Source organism: Ovis aries, chromosome 5, assembly GCF_016772045.2.
Source record: "Ovis aries strain OAR_USU_Benz2616 breed Rambouillet chromosome 5, ARS-UI_Ramb_v3.0, whole genome shotgun sequence".
Classification (NCBI taxonomy): domain Eukaryota; kingdom Metazoa; phylum Chordata; class Mammalia; order Artiodactyla; family Bovidae; genus Ovis; species Ovis aries.
The window spans coordinates 28,312,013-28,330,579 of record NC_056058.1 but is presented as its reverse complement, the minus strand read 5'-3'; the positions used below and the strand labels follow the sequence as shown (position 1 = coordinate 28,330,579).

General features: G+C 41.5%; 1 protein-coding gene across 2 annotated transcripts in view; it reads left to right on the top strand.

Annotated features, from left to right (window-relative positions):
* The window catches only part of PRDM6 (PR/SET domain 6), a 118,464-nt gene that overhangs the window by 87,027 nt on the left and 12,870 nt on the right, over positions 1-18,567 (top strand). For both annotated transcript variants that reach the window (XM_027969991.3, XM_042250305.2), the window contains exons 6-7: positions 6,470-6,812; positions 15,666-15,842. In XM_027969991.3, coding sequence (XP_027825792.1) covers positions 6,470-6,812; positions 15,666-15,842 — 520 coding nt within the window. The remainder of the gene's footprint in view (positions 1-6,469; positions 6,813-15,665; positions 15,843-18,567) is intronic.

Below are 18,567 nucleotides of genomic sequence, written 5' to 3'. Positions count from 1 at the left end.
AGAAAGCCTTCTTCAGCAATCAATGCAAAGAAATAGAGGAAAACAACAGAATGGGAAAGACTAGAGATCTCTTCAAGAAAATGAGAGATACCAAGGGAACGTTTCATGCAAAGATGGGCTCGATAAAGGACAGAAATGGTCTGGACCTAACTGAAGCAGAAGATATTAAGAAGAGGTGGCAGAATACACGGAAGAACTGTACAAAACAGATCTTCACGACCCAGATAATCATGATGATGTGATCACTAATCTAGAGCCAGACATCTTGGAATGTGAACTCAAGTGGGCCTTAGAAAGCATCACTACAAACAAAGCTAGTGGAGGTGATGGCATTCCAGTTGAGCTATTTCAAATCCTGAAAGATGATGCTGTGAAAGTGCTGCACTCAATATGCCAGCAAATTTGGAAAACTCAGCAGTGGCCACAGGACTGGAAAAGGTCAGTTTTCATTCCAATCCCAAAGAAAGGCATTGCCAAAGAATGCTCAAACTACCGCACAATTGCACTCATCTCACATGCTAGTAAAGTAATGCTCGAAATTCTCCAAGCCAGGCTTCAGCAATACATGAACCGTGAACTCCCTGATGTCCAAGCTGGTTTTAGAACAGGCAAAGGAACCAGAGATCAAATTGCCAACATCCGCTGGATCATGGAAAAAGCAAGAGAGTTCCAAAAAAGCATCTATTTCTGCTTTATTGACTATGCCAAAGCCTTTGACTGTGTGGATCACAATAAACTGTGGAAAATTCTGAAAGAGATGGGCATACCAGACCACCTGACCTGCCTCTTGAGAAATCTGTATGCAGGTCAGGAAGCAACAGTTAGAACTGGACATGGAACAACAGACTGGTTCCAAATTGGAAAAGGAGTCCATCAAGGCTGTATATTGTCACCCTGCTTGTTTAACTTATATGCAGAGTACATCATGAGAAATGCTGGACTGGAAGAAACACAAGCTGGAATCAAGATTGCTGGGAGAAATATCAATAACCTCAGATATGCAAATGACACCACCCTTATGGCAGAAAGTGAAGAGGAACTAAAAAGCCTCTTGATGAAAGTGAAAGAGGAGAGTGAAAAAGTTGGCTTAAAGCTCAACATTCAGAAAATGAAGATCATGGCATCTGGTCCCATCACTTCATGGGAAATAGATGGGGAAACAGTGGAAACAGTGTCAGACTTTATTTTTGGGGGCTCCAAAATCACTGCAGATGGTGACTGAAGCCATGAAATTAAAAGACGCTTACTCCTTGGACCAACCTAGATAGTATATTCAAAAGCAGAGACATTACTTTGCTGAATAAGATCCGTCTAGTCAAGGCTATGGTTTTTCCTGTGGTCATGTATGGATGTGAGAGTTGGACTGTGAAGAAGGCTGAGCACCAAAGAATTGATGCTTTTGAACTGTGGTGTTGGAGAAGACTCTTGAGGGTCCCTTGGACTGCAAGGAGATCCAACCAGTCCATTCTGAAGGAGATCAACCCTGGGATTTCTTTGGAAGGACTGATGCTAAAGCTGAAACTCCAGTACTTTGGCCACCTCATGCGAAGAGTTGACTCATTGGAAAAGACTCTGATGCTGGGAGGGATTTGGGGCAGGAGGAGAAGGGGACGACAGAGGATGAGATGGCTGGATGGCATCACGGACTCGATGGACATGAGTCTGAGTGAACTCCGGGAGATGGTGATGGACAGGGAGACCTGGCGTGCTGCGATTCATGGGGTCTCAAAGAGTTGGACACGACTGAGCGACTGAACCGAACTGAACCTTACACCCTAGCTTTAACCCCTTTTTTGGATTGCCATTACTCTTATAATCAATCCCCAGCTCTTTAAAGTGATAGCGCATGGACTACATATAGTCTTCAGAAATGTTTTGTATGGCTCACTTCGTGTTTTGTAACATTCTATATTAAGCATCATCAGACTGGCCATGCCCTATTTGGTTTGCTACAGATCCCACTGTCCTCTGTTGTACTAACTTACTTCACATTCAAGGTCACTGTCTCAAGGAAGCTATCTCTCCCACCCCAAGTTTAGCCAGCTCTGATAGATGTTTTCCTGACTCCTTTTCTTCTCTGTCATCGTAGTTATACTTGTAGAGACTGTATATTGTCAATTCTAAGATTTGCGTATTTTTTTGCATTTTAATTTTTCTGAACCTGGTCTTGCAACACACAGTGACTTAATGGTGCAGCTTGCAATTCATGGAACTTTAAATTTGATGAAACCAAGTAAATAATTACCTGTGAAGACTTTTGTGTGTGTCTCTCACGAGAGTTTTAAATGGTCTGAGAGTCAGGCTATTCCTGTCTTGTTCCTCTATATCTGCAGCGCTTGCAGTGTCTGGCTTGTCACCAATGCTTTGTAAGCACTCGTGGGCTGAATGAATGGCTGAGGGTGTGAAATAGGACTTTGTAAAACAGATCCTGTATTGCTCTCTCTCAGAATTTTAATTTTGCAGGATTTGGTGAGTTCACGTTCTTTCTTGAGTATATCCTTTAGAGCTTCCAGAGTTTGCCCTCTCCCCCTCAATCTTTGTCCTATAGACTGAAGACAAAGTCTTCTTTGCTCACCATGTCTTCATGGAGAAACCCCTTTATCCTTCTGAGGAATTTCGTTAGTTGTCTCTGGGCATTTTGCAGTTGTCTAGAATGTCTTGGCTTGGGATAGCATAGTCTTTTCTGATTCATTTCTTGTCCTCTTATAATTCCCTGTTTTTCATTAATACTTTTGTTTATTGGACCAATTAAAGTGGTATTCAGAAAGAATGATCTCCTGTGTCTTTTAAGTCCTGTTTAAAGTACTAGACCTTTAAGGGTATCTAGACCTCTAGGGTCTGTGGGCATGTGCAGGCACTCTGCAGAACAACTTCGAGAGCTAATACAGTTGTTTTGTGAAAATTATCCATTCCTAGCTTTACTTTTCTCTCTCTCTAAATTATATGCTCATTTCATTCAGTAAAATTGAATTTATTCACAAGTACAAGAAAAGGTGATGCCAAAAGCAGAATATAGAGTGTAAGCATTGCTAATATATCTTGAAAACGTGTTTGTTTTGAGGATCCTGTAGGAGAAAATAAGACAGAGAATAAGCATCCCAACTCCTATTACCTCAATGCTCTTATTATCATTAATTTAGATCCCTGTTTATCCCAAATCATCATAAAAGCTAATATAAACTTTTCTTTATTGCTATTTTGACTTTGGTTATTAAACTTAAAAAAATCTATTGGCCCACACATTCTTTTCTTTAATAGAAAAGGTGATGTGACCCTAACAATTTTTGAAAATGAGTTTATTGAGTTACTTTCCAAGAGCTTAAGTGAGAAGTCAGCCTTTATCATCTATACTCGGAGTATCATTTGTATGATTTCCCCCAGAGACATCATATTCCTCTTTCCAGCAGTGAGCTTCTGGCTGGCTTTCCTGCTCTCTTGCATGTTGATGACATCTTCATTCCACAGTCTCCCCAACCTGCCTTCCTTCCTGCTAGTCTGGCCTTCCCAGCCCACCAGAGCTCTGTGTTGCCTGAAGACTTGCGGGTTTCCCTTTGCTTTATCTCTTCCGGATTAGTTATAAATGGGCTAAGTAAGAGGAGTTTTACCTTAATCTCTTGACAGTACTGGTGTTTTGTTTTTTAAGAAAGAGCCAAAACATAAAACATTTCTCTTTATCTTTCAGTATGTAGTTTAGAAGTCACAGCCTCTGTGCAATCAAAGGTTTTTTTGAAAGTCTAAAATGTGTGCACACATTTCATATTGGTGATACACTTTTGCCCCAGAAGTTGAAATTAAACAGAAATTTTATACATGAAATATAGACATAAGTATGTATATGCATGTGTTTATAGGTGCATTTATAACTTTTATGTTTATGTATGGGTTTATATACACACACAAAAAAACTCTGTACTAGCTGTGAAATGTCCTTTTTATTTTTGCAACACAGCTATTGAGTAGACACAGAATTGGAGAGTGGTCAGGAAAAAAAAATCACCCTGGAAATCAGAGAGCTAAAGCTTCCAGCTTGCTGCTGCTAAGTCGCTTCAGTCATGTCCGACTCTGTGCGACCCCAGAGACGGCAGCCCACCAGGCTCCCCCGTCCCTGGGATTCTTCAGGCAAGAACACTGGAGTGGGTTGCCATTTCCTTCTCCAATGCAGGAAAGTGAAAAGTGAAAGTGAAGTCGCTCAGTCGTGTCCGACTCCTAGCGACCGCATGACTGCAGCCTACCAGGCTCCTCTGTCCATGGGATTTTCCAGGCAAGAGTACTGGAGTGGGCTACCATTGCCTTCTCCAGCTTCCAGCTTAGCTGTGTCCTTAACCTAATGTGTGACCATGGGCAGTTATTAGACCGTGAGCAAATTATTAGACCTTCAGCCTTTTTTTTTCCTTTTTTTGGTTATAAGAGAAGGTAGAACTGGATCAGTTGTTCTCATCTCTATATATTAGAAGTACTTGGGGGGAACTTTAAAAAAATACAGATGCTCAGGCCCTACCAAGAGATTCTGGCATTTCAAAAAAAATCTCCCCTGTGAGTCTATTATGCATTCAGGGTAAAGAACTGTCAACTAGACAAACTCTCCCTTGGTCTGTAAGTCTCTTTTTTAAGTTGATATTTCTCCTTCCTAAGACAGGACGGGCCAGGCCAACTGCATGGGCCAGTCCAGAGCCCTGCAAGATAAGCTGTTGTTATTACAACACGCAGAGGTAAAGTGTCCTTGTTGCTGTTCAGTCACTCAGTCATGTCTGACTCTTTGCGACCCGTGGACTGCAGCATGCTAGGCTTCTGTGTCCTTCACCATCTCCCAGAGTTTGCTCAAACTCCTGTCCATTGAGTCGACGATGCCATCCAATCATCTCATCCTCTATTGCCCCCTTTTCCTCCTACCCTCAATCTTTCTCAGCATCAGGGTCTTTTCCAGTGAGTCAGCCCTTCACATCAGAGGCCCAAAGTATTGGAGCTTCAGCTTCAGCATCAGCCCAATGAAGACTTCTTGCACTATCTCACTCAGTCCTTCTGATGACCATTTTACATTTTACCAAGGACTAAATTGTGGATTTAGATGTTCTGTACTTGCCCACAGTCAAAAGAAATAGTCAGCCCTCTGTATCCGTGGGTTCCATCTGCAGATTCAACCAACCACAGATGAAACATATTGGAAGAAAAATTCTAGAAAGTGCCAAAAAGCAAAACTTGAATTTGCTGTATGTTTTGGCAACTCTTTACATAGCACTTAAATAGTATTTAGGTATTATAACTAAGCTAGAGATGACTTAAAGTATCCAGCAGGGTGTGAGTAAATTATACGTAAATATTGTGCCATTTTATATAAGGGACTTGAGCATCAGCAGATTTGGGCATCTGCAAGGGTTCTGGAACCAAACCCTTCCGGATACCCAGGGACAGCTGTAGATGGTGGAGTTTAAATCTTGGCCATCTGAATCACTAAGCCATGCTGCTGTTACTGTCACGGTTATTATTTCCACTGTCCTCATTTTGCAGATGAGGAAACAGAGACACAGAGAGATTGTATAACTTGCCTTAGGTGACCAAGCTAATAAAAGGCAGAGTTAGAATTTGGACATAGCTCTTTGTGATTCCAAAGCCCGAGTTTCAAGCTCCATGACTGCGTACTCTGTTGCCTCCCACTCTTACCTTATCCACTGCAGCCTGTCTGTGCATTGTGCCTCTCTCGGGCCCTCCCTGAACACTAATTCGTTCTTTTTTCTTGCTGTTCCTATGCTCAAAAACAGTCAGTGCCTGTTTCTTAGGCCTAAGGTCTTTTGTTTATTTATTTATTTGGACGTTAAAGGCCCACTGAGGTCTGCCCCCTGCCGCCCTTTTATTCCCACAGTGCCGAAAACGCATGCTGTGCTCTGTCGCCCTGATTCCCCGCCATCCCACCAGCGTGCCAGACTTCTGTCTCCAGGCATCTTTCATAGGGTTGCCTTCATCCTTCAGCCAGTTTTCCTTGAAAACCTGTTTTGTGCTGACAGGACCAAGCGGAAGGCCTAAAATCCTGAGGGCCTGAATCTCCCTTCTCTGCTCAAAGCCCCGTTTTCAGGGAGCCCTCCTTCCTCTCCCTGTCTACTGCTGTGCCTCCCATCTCAACGCTCCCCACATCTGGGCTACAGTGTGGAACTTCATTATGGAGTCTTTTGTCTCAGGTCATAAGTAACTATGTGAGGGCAAAGACCATCTATGAAAATCTTGAGCAGATAATCACTGCTTAATAAATAGACATTGAATGAGTTCATTTTGGATAATTGTGCTTTCCCCCTCAAATCAAACTGTCTGCTCTTACATTTATTCTGAGACCAGAAAAGCCAATTTTTAAAATACAGACTTACAGGAATTCTTTTAGATGTTGTTTGTTATTATGACTTCTAGGAATTTTTTAGAAGCCTGTGCTTTGCTTATTTGAAGGACAAATAAAACTGATCTCAAACTTTTGCTGTTCTCCTAGTAAATGTCCCCTCAACGGTCATGGAAGCCATGTGCAGACAGGACGTCCTGCAGCCCTTCAACAAGAGCAGCAAACTCTCCCAGGCTCCCCAGCAGCGCTCTGTCGTCTTCCCCCAGACTCCCTGCGGCAGGAACTTCTCCCTCCTGGATAAGTCAGGGCCCCTGGAATCTGGATTTAATCAAATCAGCGTGAAGAACCAGCGCGTCCTGGCGAGCCCCACCTCCACCAGCCAGCTCCACTCGGAGTTCAGTGACTGGCACCTCTGGAAATGCGGGCAGTGCTTTAAGACTTTTACGCAGCGGATCCTGCTACAGATGCACGTGTGCACACAGAACCCTGACAGGTAACCCCACCTCTCGTCGCGAACAGGGTGTGTGTGCTTGTGAGACTCACTGCTTGCCTTCCTGGCGCCTCCTCCAGCCACACCTGGGGGAAAATCCTGCAATCAGGGGTCTGGAAAGATGAGAGTCATGTGAGGCGCTTCTTTGGCTTTATTGTGTAGAAGGGCTGCATGAACGGGGGCTGCAGAAAGGAATCTTCTGTCACTTTCCAAAGAGCTCTGCCTGGGTCTAAAGGGAGGCAAAATAGAAGGTGCAAACTTATGAATATCATAGGTGGAAAAATGAGGTCAGGATAATTAGAATCCTCTCTGTCTTCCAAAGATAATATAGCTGCCCTCTCTGCCGCTGTCACACAGTCGTTTCAGGGTTCACCTCCAGTGTGCCGTGGGTATGAACTTAATTAAGTACTAAGAGGTAATGAATTGGAATTTTTTGCTTAGTACTATTTTTCTTCAGAGCATGCAAACCCATAAATCCTGCAAAGCTGTCAAAAGGAAATACCTACTCTGCTAGTGATGTGGAGGAAAACAGATGCCACTTATTCAATAAACTAATATCCACACAGAAGAAAAATGTTGACTAGATACCTCGGAGTCAAAGTTGGTTTGAAAGTTTGTCAATAAAGAATTTTATGGCCATGAACTGAAGATGAAATTTAGCTGAACAAGTGAATTAAAATTTCAGGTACTTTGATGAGTGGCACAGTAGACATAATGGAACTATTATTTATGAATCAAAACGGGTTTATTCGACAGTCTTGATAGCTGGGAGCGCAAAAGACAAAAATCAAATTAATTCAGTAAGAAAGGACAGTGTTTTATCTCCCCTTCACATCCTATGAAAATTTGATTAAATGCAAACTATCTAAAAATATTTTTAATATAAAGGCAGAAAGTAAATTTTGGAAGTAGAATAGGAGACTCCAAAGCAGGACTCCTGAATTAATTTTCTTAATTTAGCCACTGATGAACCTTAAGCCACTCAGGACTCCTTGCCCTAAAATATATGCACCCAACTGTCCCCTCTTAGCTCTGCGGGATACAGCAGTGTATTGGAACCCAAGCAGGCAGGGAGGATGTTGGAGAGGGGGCAGATTTTTTTTATTTTTAAAATGTATTTTCATTTAATTTATCTTTTTTATCTTTTTATTTCAGATAATGATCCATTTTTAGGGTGCATGTGCAGTTTTATGTGTATACATGTTTTGTTTTGTGCCATGCTAGAAACCACTTGCTTGGCTTCAAAGCATTGCCGTAACTGATTGATGCTGAAACATTCATATTAAGGCCATTAAGGCAGCTGTGTCTATATCATCTTTTGCCTTCAATAGGAGAGCCTCCCGGTGAAAATACCAACAGACTTCTGCATATCTTTGTAGTGTTGACTTTAAGGGAACACAAAAGTTTTGGAAATGTTTTTCTTACTGCAGAAGGATTTTTTTTTTTTTTTAAATTTGCCTTCCTTGCAAGTATATGGATAACCTCAAGATATATCTGTTCAAAGTTTGCAAAGCATTTTGTTTTGTTTTGTTTTGTTTTTTAATATAAGAAGTACATTACAATTTGTTATTATAAACTTGCTTTTTAAATTGAGGGAGTTTAGGTGTGCATGAGTTTAGGTGTATCCTCAGAGATTCGTTGTGATCATCACAACTAAATATACAAGGTAAGATGAAATGATAGTTGAAAATTTCTGGATGGAGGAACTGAAAGCTTAGCTTTGAGTATGACGACTTCACACTGAATGTCTTATGAAACAATGAAATATATCATGGTAAATAAAAAGATAGCAAGACAGACTGTTTTGTCTGACCTCAGTTTCGCTTCGAAAAACGTGTGTATTCTGGTTTAAGTTCCTGTGAAGTCTGTTCTGTCAAATAATAGTGTTAGAATTTGTAAAGCATCTATGTAATCTGTCAGACAAGTGCCCGACAAATTAGAAAACTTACAGAGGGTACGAAAGTGTACAGAATACACTTCCACGAGAGACTGTTAGGTTATTGCTGATTCCAAGCTAATCTAGAGTTACTGGCAAAAATCCGGGTGGCTTGAGACTGCTGTCCTGTGTGAGACCCCGCTGGGCTTGTTTGATGCAGATGCTCAGGTGTGGTTTGGCCAGGCCCTCCCAGATGGGGTGAAGTAATGTTTTTGATATGCAGGTAGATCGCCTCATCTCCTTCTCCTTTCCCTGTACTTTGCTGGTGAAGACTTGAGAGGCGGTCACCATCATTCGTGAATAAATTAAAAGTAAGAATTATGACTTCAATGAAGTAGTCCTTTTAGAGGCAGAGTAATAAAATACAATGTTTCTTACTAATAACAGGGAGATGCTTGAATTATTCCATCACATTTGAGTTGGTTAGTGGAGATATGGGAAATAGAGATGCTCAGTCTCCTTGACCCACTAGTTTCACTGAGTTACATAATGTGCTTTTAGGATATAGGCTTGGAAGAGCTGTATGGTTGCTGTTCCAGAATCTCGCCAGCTTTCCTATACCAGCACATTTGGGAGTAGAAAACGTTCTCTCCGTAATTCTTAACCACATGAGTGAATTTCTAAAGAGGAGAAATATACAGAACTAAAGTGGAGCATCAATTTGTGCATAGTTGTGAGATTTGGAGTCTTTTATTATCCATGTGGTGACTTTGAACTGCTGAATAGACGTATTTTCTTTAGTGGTTGACTCCATACATTAACTGACTTTTAGTCCGTGGCAGTTTGTGCCCATTCAGCCCTATACAGTGAAAAAACTTGGAACCTGCCAGTCAGAAACCATTTCCCTCCTATTTGAAAAACGCAAAAGCTTTTATTTTGATAGGAAAATCTTGCTACAACTAGAGGCAAGAAAGGGAGACACAGAAGACAAAGTCAGAAAGTAAACAAGCTAGAGTTTAGTTTCAAACAGGTCCAAATTTTGAAACAGGTCTTCGAATCTTAGGTCCAAAAGATTTTTCACTCAACAGAAAACCCAAGACATTTGAACTTTCATCAAAGAGACTGGGTGTGTCTTTATTTGTAAGTTTTTTCATGTGAGGGACAGTCAGTAAGTCAATGCCTTAATATAAAGGAAAGAGATCTGAGGATACCCAGGATTGGCAGCCTTACTGATTTTCACTACCATGTTATTTACATTGAACACAGAAGGAAAATTCACTTGACCTGGCAAAGTAGCAATCAGCATTAAAGATAAAAATACACCCATAATAGGGTCCAGAAGCCACAGGATTGTTATTTCTGAATTTTATTGTGTTAATGTCATGTCCGACTCTTTGTGACCCCATGGACTGTAGCCCACCAGGCTCCTCCATCCATGGGATTCTCCAGGTAAGAGTACTGGAATGGGTTGCCATTTCCTTCTCCAGGGGATCTTCCTGACCTAGGGATCGAATCCAGGTCTCCCGCATAGTAGGCAGACGCTTTACCGTCTGAGCCACGAAGGAAGTCCTAATATTAAACATACCCACCCCCAAACTCTCTTCTTCCCTTTTCTCCAGCTACTGACTTTTTCTTTCATGAGTAAATTCAAAGGGAGGAAGCTGTAGGAATCTAGATCAACCTAGATATTATTTAGGGATTTCAAAAAACATTTATGCTTTAGCATAAGTTTATTCCAGGTGGTGCAGTGGTAAAGAATCTGCCTAACAATGCAGGTGATGCAGTCCCTGGGTCGCGAAGATCTCCTGGAGAAGGGAATAGCAACCCACTCCAGTATTCTTGCTTGGGAAATTCCATGGACAGAGGAACCTGGCGAGCTGCAGTCCATGGGGTCGCAAAGAGTCAGACATGACAGAGAGACTAAGTGTACACACAGGCACATAAGCTTATTACCCAGGCCAGGGCAGCTTGACAAACTTGTGCTTGAACCAGGAATTAGAAATCCCTTTCCCTTCTGTTTTTTGCTGCAGAAACTCCAAGGTCCCACTGGGGGTAGTGGTGGTGGTAGTGGGGCTCCAGAAAGGTGTAAGCAAAGCCTTCAATCACAGTGGGTTATTTTCTGATGAATATATTCTATTTTATTCTCTGCAGAATGTCTTTACAGTGCTTATCTTTATTTTGCATCATTTTCCTTTCCTTCTTGATTGTACCACATGGGGAAAGCTTGCCTTTACCCTCCTGAACACACTGTCAGCCGCTCACATTTGTGTTTTAGCGTCCTTGTTTATATAATTGTATGCTAAAGTACCAGAGGGGAAGATAACTCTAGAAAGAGCTGTTTGATGGGAGGAACCTGAAGATAATCCATCACCATAATAGTTGCTTTGGAATGCATCAGTGTTTCTGTTCCATTGTTTCCCCTTCCCCTACGTGTGAAGGTTATCTTCTCTCTAGCTTTCCATGTTCTCCGAGTGTCTTGGCTCTGTACTTCTGCCAGTCTCCTGAAATCTTTTTCTCCTTACATAGAGCTTAGTTCTTTTCTCACTCAGTACAGCCTACAGTGACCTCAATGGCACCCCATTTGAAGTCTCTGGGGATGGGCTCTTGGGCTTGACTGACGGGGAGCAAGGAGGGAACATGGGCCCAGCTGAACAGCTTTTGTCCTGGAGGGTTTCATGCCATGAAAGAAAAATCAAGGAAGGATTAATAATATTTTAAACCAAACCACACTTAATTTTGTTAAACGTTTCATCCTTTTCCTATGTGTACACCAAACCAATTACAGACGCAGAGTAAATGAATTGCACATTTTACTCGTCATCTTTGGCAGAGAAGCCACCAGTTGCAGAGAATGCCAGGGGATGCACAAAACCGTCCTTCTGCTTTCTTTCTACTTAGAAATTTACCGGCATTGATATATGCTAACTAAATCGACCCAGGCTTTGTCTATTTTTTTTAGATATTTCATTGTTGAGGACAGAGCACCTCCTAGTTTTTCTTGAAACTTGATATTTCTGTGTTGGAACAAGCCACACAAGGTTATTTAAATTAATCCAAGTTAAGTAAAATAGTATTTTGGTTTCTTAGTCTCCCTAGCCACATTTCCAGTGTTCAGTGACTGTGTGTGTCTAGTAGTTCCCCTGTTGGATAGTGTAGATACAGAACGTTTCCATCGTGGGACAGCACTGCTAGGGATCTCAAGTAGTGTTTAAAAAAAAAAAACAAACAGCCAAAAGCTTTTTCTGGTCACTAGATGTTATCACTTTGTGAGGAATGCTCGTTGCATTTGTTTGGAGAATAATAAAATGATATATGTGTATGACAACTTGGAGAGAATCAAAGTACTTTAGAAAGGAGAGTCTCATTTAGTTGCCCAGTGACCTGCAGTCCTACAAAGAGTGAAGCTGAACACAGCACATGTCGATGCCAGACTTCCTGTGCTGCTTCTGCATCAAAGGGATGCAGAATTTGAGAACTGAAATTAATCGTATCCAAGAGTTTGATAAATTAAGACTTGCTTTTTTGTTGCTGTTGATAGTTTCATTTTTTTCACTTTTAAAAAATTCTTTTATTATTTGTAGAACTTTTCAAACCCCACCCTCTATTTTATGAGTCTTTTTTTAAAAAGTACAGTTTTAACAGGTTACTTTCCATTTATAGTTACAACACAATATTGAGTGTATTCCCCTTGTGCAATACATCCTTAACGCTATGTTACACCCAAGAGTTTGCATCTCCCACTCTTCCATCCCTATACTGCCCCTTTAACCAGACCCTTGACAAGTTAATGGGAATGTTAGTCATCAGAATAAAAAGCTGAGAAATGGCAAGTGATTCTGTGCCCTCAAACCCGTTTAGATTTAAACAGAGAGGTGAGGAGTCAGGGTGTGCTAATAAAAACATACATACAGAGTCTTAAATCCTGAGTCAGTTGTTTCGAAACAAGTTGTGACTCTGAGATTCTGTGGTAGCCATGATGTTTTCTGAGCCCTGCTCTTGGGCATGAAGATTTCATTCTGTCTTAAATGTATTCCTGTGTGCTTAGGTCAACACTGGGATGCAGTCAGTGTTAAATTTACTTTTTGATCATTTCCTTTTATTCATTCTTGAGACATATTGAAAATCCAGAGAAAGAAGGATCTTGTCTCTATTTCCTAAGGGCTCACTTTCCATATATTTCGAGGCTGAGAGAGAGGCTCTGTTATTATAATGGCAAATAGAGTACACATTTTGGTACTAAATTCTACATAAAATAAGTATCTGCAAAGGTAAATGTGACAATATGGTCTAAAATCTTACTCTTCAGGGTACCAGAATTAAAGGGATATCACTTTGTTTTTTGGGATCAGCTAAAGTAAAGTTTGTTCCTGTATTTCCGTTCTAGATTTTCTTGTTGCTTGGAAGTCTCAACGGTTTACCAAGTTACTTTAAATAGTCTATATTTTAATTAGTGGGACTAGAGACAAAACTGTGGAAGACTGGCTACAGGGCACTGGCTGGTACAGACAGTGGAGGGTGGAGGTTGATGGTTGATGCTGTCTCCCGTGAGGCTGTGTCTTGGCGAGATCCTTAGGTGGCACGTGTTTGTTGGTTATCTAAAAGCAGGAGCAGAACAGGATGGGATGTGAGAGGGCAGCTAGTCCAGTCCATCCTGCTTACCAGAGCGATGAGGAGACAGGAAAGTTGGGCGACTTGTCAAGTCCCACAGCTGATTAGGTTCAGAAGCTGAAGCAGGACTCATCTCCGTTTCCCTCATTTGAGGCCATTCCATTCATTCAGCTGAATTGTGCAGAGTTTTAAAAGCTTCGCCATAGGTCACGGGATACCTAGCAAACCTCTCTCAGGCTAGTACTGGACAAGGTGATGTTTTAGAATCCAGTTTGCCTTTCATTGTTGTTACCTTGATATAAGAATGCAGCAAAAACCCCTCTGTGGTCACTTCTTCTCTTTGGTGTGTAAATCTTTGCCACCTTAATTATTAGCATAAGAAGGCTGGAATGACTTCTGACTACAGGAGATAAATCACTCCAACTTTTGACAGCAGAATTAGAAAAAAAGAAGAAAAGATTAATTGGTTTTATTTAGTGGCTTATTTTTTATAGTGATAGCTATTAAAAATAGATAACCAGAGGCTAATAAATGTTAATGGTCCTTCACTATTAGAAAAATCAATTGTCAGTGGATATAGCATATATTAATACATTATTTTGTTTATGATCTTCAGTAACATTAAAAAAATTCACCCCAAGAGAATGATTTCTGGCGGACCCCTCTAAGGTTAATGGTTACTACAAAGAATAGATTTGGCAAAAGGACATTCTCATCTACATATAATTTTAATAACTTCAAAGCTTTGTTTTATCATTGTAATAAAATGCACGTGCAATTTGTCAAGTTTGATAAACTCCTTACCAAGGACTCTTATATATTTCTTTGAAACTTGTTTGAAAGCAGATAGATTTCTAAATGTAAGTAATTAAAATTGTATAGTATTGAGTTATTGACCAATCCTGGACTATTAATCAAGCTAAAAAATTCTACAATCAGTGCTCAGTGTGCTGAAGCCTGGTAAAATAATAGTATTTGTGTTCAGTGAGGCAAGTAGCCACAATTAAGCACTTCACTTGACAAATGAGAGGGTACACTTTATTTTGCACTTAATTGAATTGTTGTACATGCTCGGTCGCCGTTGTCTCCTGGCCCTACATTTTGGTTTCCAGTCATTGAAACGTATGCATTTGCTGAAGGTAGAGCAATTAAGTCTGTTTTAGTCACTGGCTTTCTAAACACAGCCAGAAACGTTTGAGCCACAAGCCAGGGCTTCCTGAGCTCTCTTGATATCACTCATGACAGATTATTAATTTTCTTAACAAAACTTTTGATAAACAAATTAGAGCCCTGTCAAGGAATGATATGAAATAGCCTCGAATAGGGAAAACTCCCCAGGTTTTATATCACTCACCAGATTCTGCTTAAGTAAGCAGAAGAACTTCTGTAGAGAAGACAGAATTTTAATCTATTTTATGAAAACCAAAAATTGATTTCCTTCTCAGGAGCTGAAAAGAACGTGCTCCGATAATCTTGCTAATTATCAGGTATTTGTCACAACTTCCTTCCATTTGCTTTTGCATCCCAGTCTTCCTCCTGCAAACATAGTGATATCCTGTCATTTCTGGGCTGCTATAAATCATCGCTTGCTACCAGATTAAACTGGGGAGCTGAAGTTTCAGAAGAAGACCCAGTGGATAAATATAAGTCAGGGTTGGGGGTGGGGAGAGAGTAAATTGAAGTCAGGATGTCTTTTTCAAAGAAGCAAATCTGAGTGCATGACCATGTTGATCTGTGCGCTACCAGATAGCCGCACGTTGGGGATGTGCTGTAGACAGAGCCCAGGACTACCTAGTATCTTTTATGCAGCTTGCCAACTTGCCTGCCTATTTGCCTGGGACTTAGAATAAAGTCCAATCACTCTTGAGTGACCTTGGCATCAAGAGCTTATTTCCTTTGAGGACAGTTTATCCTCCATTTTCTGAACTGACAGAGATAATAATAACTGCTTTCCCTGAGGATTATCGTAAAGATTAAACCAGATAATTGATTTTAATGCACTTTGTAAAGTTAAAGTGCCACAGAATTACGAGAGACAATTACATATTTTCTCTTATACCATTCTCCTTCATCAAGTCTGTACTCTCAAAGCTCCGATATTTGCCTGGGGGTGGGGATCAAAATAGGAAATAGAAGTTGTGGAAATGGTGCAGTTAATATTGGAAAGGAATATTCATGGGGTATTGAATGTGTCTCATCAGCTTTGTGAATTTTGTTTCTGTGGCAACAAGTATAGTAATGAGAACCCAGTGGCCCCAGCTCTATGCTTTGTAATAGAAACTGAATGCTACCAAAACATTTTGGCCCTAGCCTCGTGATGCTAACTTCTACTGTAGAATATAATGACCAGGTAGTGTCTTCATTTGTTGCAGACCTTACCAATGCGGCCACTGCTCCCAGTCCTTTTCCCAGCCTTCAGAACTGAGGAACCACGTGGTCACTCACTCCAGTGACCGGCCTTTCAAATGCGGCTACTGTGGTCGTGCCTTTGCTGGGGCCACCACTCTCAACAACCACATCCGAACCCACACTGGAGAAAAGCCCTTCAAGTAAGTAGTGGCTCGTGCTGCCTTCTTCCTTTCTCCTCACCTTTCCTGAGAGCCGGCAGACAAGGTGGGCAGCAGTGCCCAGCTCAGCCAGCTGCTGGAGAAGGCTGGGTGCAAAGTCAATGTCCAGATTGCAGAATTACCTACTTGTGTAGTAGCTGATGCTGGGAAAATGAATTCAGAATATTTATACACTGAGCCTGGCTTGAGCTGTGCAGCCTTGAACGTGAGACATTCTTTGTGATCTGTTTTCTCATAAGTAAAATCAGGAAGTAGGAATGAGTAATTTAGAGATTCTTTCTAGTTTCTCAGGGTCTGTGCCTCTGGAATTTGAACTGGGAGCCTCGCAGAGTGCCATCTGTGGCCATCTGCAAGGTGGCCATAGTTGAGAACAGCTGAATAACTGTCTCTTGGGAAATTTGAACCCTTTAAAATTCTGATGAATGATTTCCTCCTCTTTTGTATGTAAGGAGGTTTGAATCTATTACAGCAGCCAACTGGTAGCTTTTCAGTGTGCCCTTTTGGATTTCAGACTTCCATGGAAGTAACAGAAAGAAAAACAAAACCAAACACAGGACATGTTTGAGTTCTTGAAGATTCAAGGAATGTGGAAAGAGGTAGACAAGGGCTTTGGCCAAGGCAAGGGCACCTGAGCAAGAAATGATGTTTCTAGATATAGCACAGTCATGAAAACAGCAGACGTCTGAATGGCCTTTTCATTCTCTCACTCATTCATTCATGTATGTGTGTGTTCATTCATGCAGCAAATATTTATTGAGCACCTTCTTTTGTACTAGGCACACTGCTAGGCATAAGAGATAAAAAGGTGAATGAGACTCAGCCCCCTAATCTTTGAAGATTCATAGTTTTAGGGGAAGCCCAATTAATATGCAAGTATTACCACATAGGGTGGAAGGCGCAAAATTGCAAAACAGCAAGGCATGTGTATACAGTGTTTCAGGTAGCATGGAAGTGGAGTAATTGATGCTCTCTGGAGGAGATGAGGTTTAAGATATGTTTTGAATGCTGAGTAGGAGTTTTCCAGACATACAAGGGAAGAAGGCTTTCTGGAAGCCCATGTGGGATATGGAAAGGCTTGGGAGTGTGAACCAGCTTGTGTGAACAATTGGTCATCTCAGAACAGGTTTTACTGTCTGTGTGATAGGCTCTTCTTTGTTCAGCCCTCTTATATCTCTCTTTGCTCATTTGCCATGATGACTTTACTTGATTAAGAAAGAGCATGAAAAGGGCATGGATGTATAGTCTGTTTACCTTCTGTTCAGTTCAGTTGAGTCACTCAGTTGTGTCTGACTCTTTGTGACCCCATGGACTGCAGAAAGCCAGGCTTCCCTGTCTTTCACTATCTCTCGGAGTTTCCTCAAGCTCATGTTCATTGAATCAGTGATGCCATCCAACCATCTCATCCTCTATCATCCTCTGTCGTCCCCTTTTCCTCTTGCCTTCAGTCTTTCCCAGCATCAGGGTCTTTTCCAGTGAGTCAGCTCTTTGCATCAGATGGTGAAAGTATTGGGGCTTCAGCATCAGTCCTTCCAGTGAATATTCAGGGTTGATTTCCTTTAGGATTGACTGGTTTGATCTCCTTGCTTCTATAGGATAAGATCAAGTAAGAAAGGAAATGATTCAGGCAGTAGGAGGCGAATCCCCTTGCTGGTCTCAGCCGAGGAGTCTCTGCAAAGTCTCAGTCCCCATGCTTTTCCCTCCGGACCGGTTGGGTGGAGCATGTGGTTGCCGTGGTGCTCAGCCAGAGGCGGGGCTTGGCTCACAGTGGCAGAGTCCTGCTGGTCTGCATCCTGCATGCCTCAGTGTCTGCAGCTGAGGGAAAGGTCATAAACACTCATCTTCACCCACTTCCTCACCAACTAGTAACCTTTATTCATTATTCTTAACTATTTTACATTGTGGTTTAATTTACGATATTAATTAATAATTGCAACTTTTCATTTTTGTCTGTGTTTGTAGGTGGAGCTTGTTTGTTGCATAAGACATCTGGTGAGGGGACTGGATGAGGTCTAAAAATCCAGCCTGCACCACACCAGGCAGGCCGTGTCCTCTGGGGCTGCCATAGCCCTGAGCAGCCCCTTTCTTTCTAGTCCACTGTGAGGACCAAGTGGGTTAGCACAGCACTGGAATTCCCTAGGGCAGATGTCTGTGTCCTGCACAGTGGGCTTTGTCATTGCCCCAGGTCCCCAGGGGCTTCACAATCTCTGGCTTCACCACTGCTCTGGATGTGGGAGATGCCAGTGGCATACTCCCTGTGCCTGTGAGCAAGAGAGCTCTTCAAAAGCAGAGATGCAAGAGGGCCAAGGATCCTCGTGGCCCCTTATAACAGAGAAGGTAGCCAGACAGAGGCAGTGCCAGGCATCAGATTGATTTTTATCTTGTTGCTGTGTAAATAGATTTTAGTAATTAATTGAAGAGGCTTCGGGGTCAGAATGGGAAATAGATTTCTGTTAATGTTAAGGTGTTACTTAAGTGTAACCTTGTTGACTCCACTCAATTTTTTTCCTCTAACATCCCGTTTTTGTCATGTTTCCGATAAAGGTGCCATTTTAACTTAATTTTAATTCATCAGATTAGTAGTTCCAGGACTTTAGTATTTGTGTGTTTTTTTTTTTTTCTCAAAGTATTCTTAGGGACCATAACCTAATTTCATCTGGAAAAACAAAGAAACGCGAAAGTTGGTTGGATTAGATTCTTTGTGCATGGT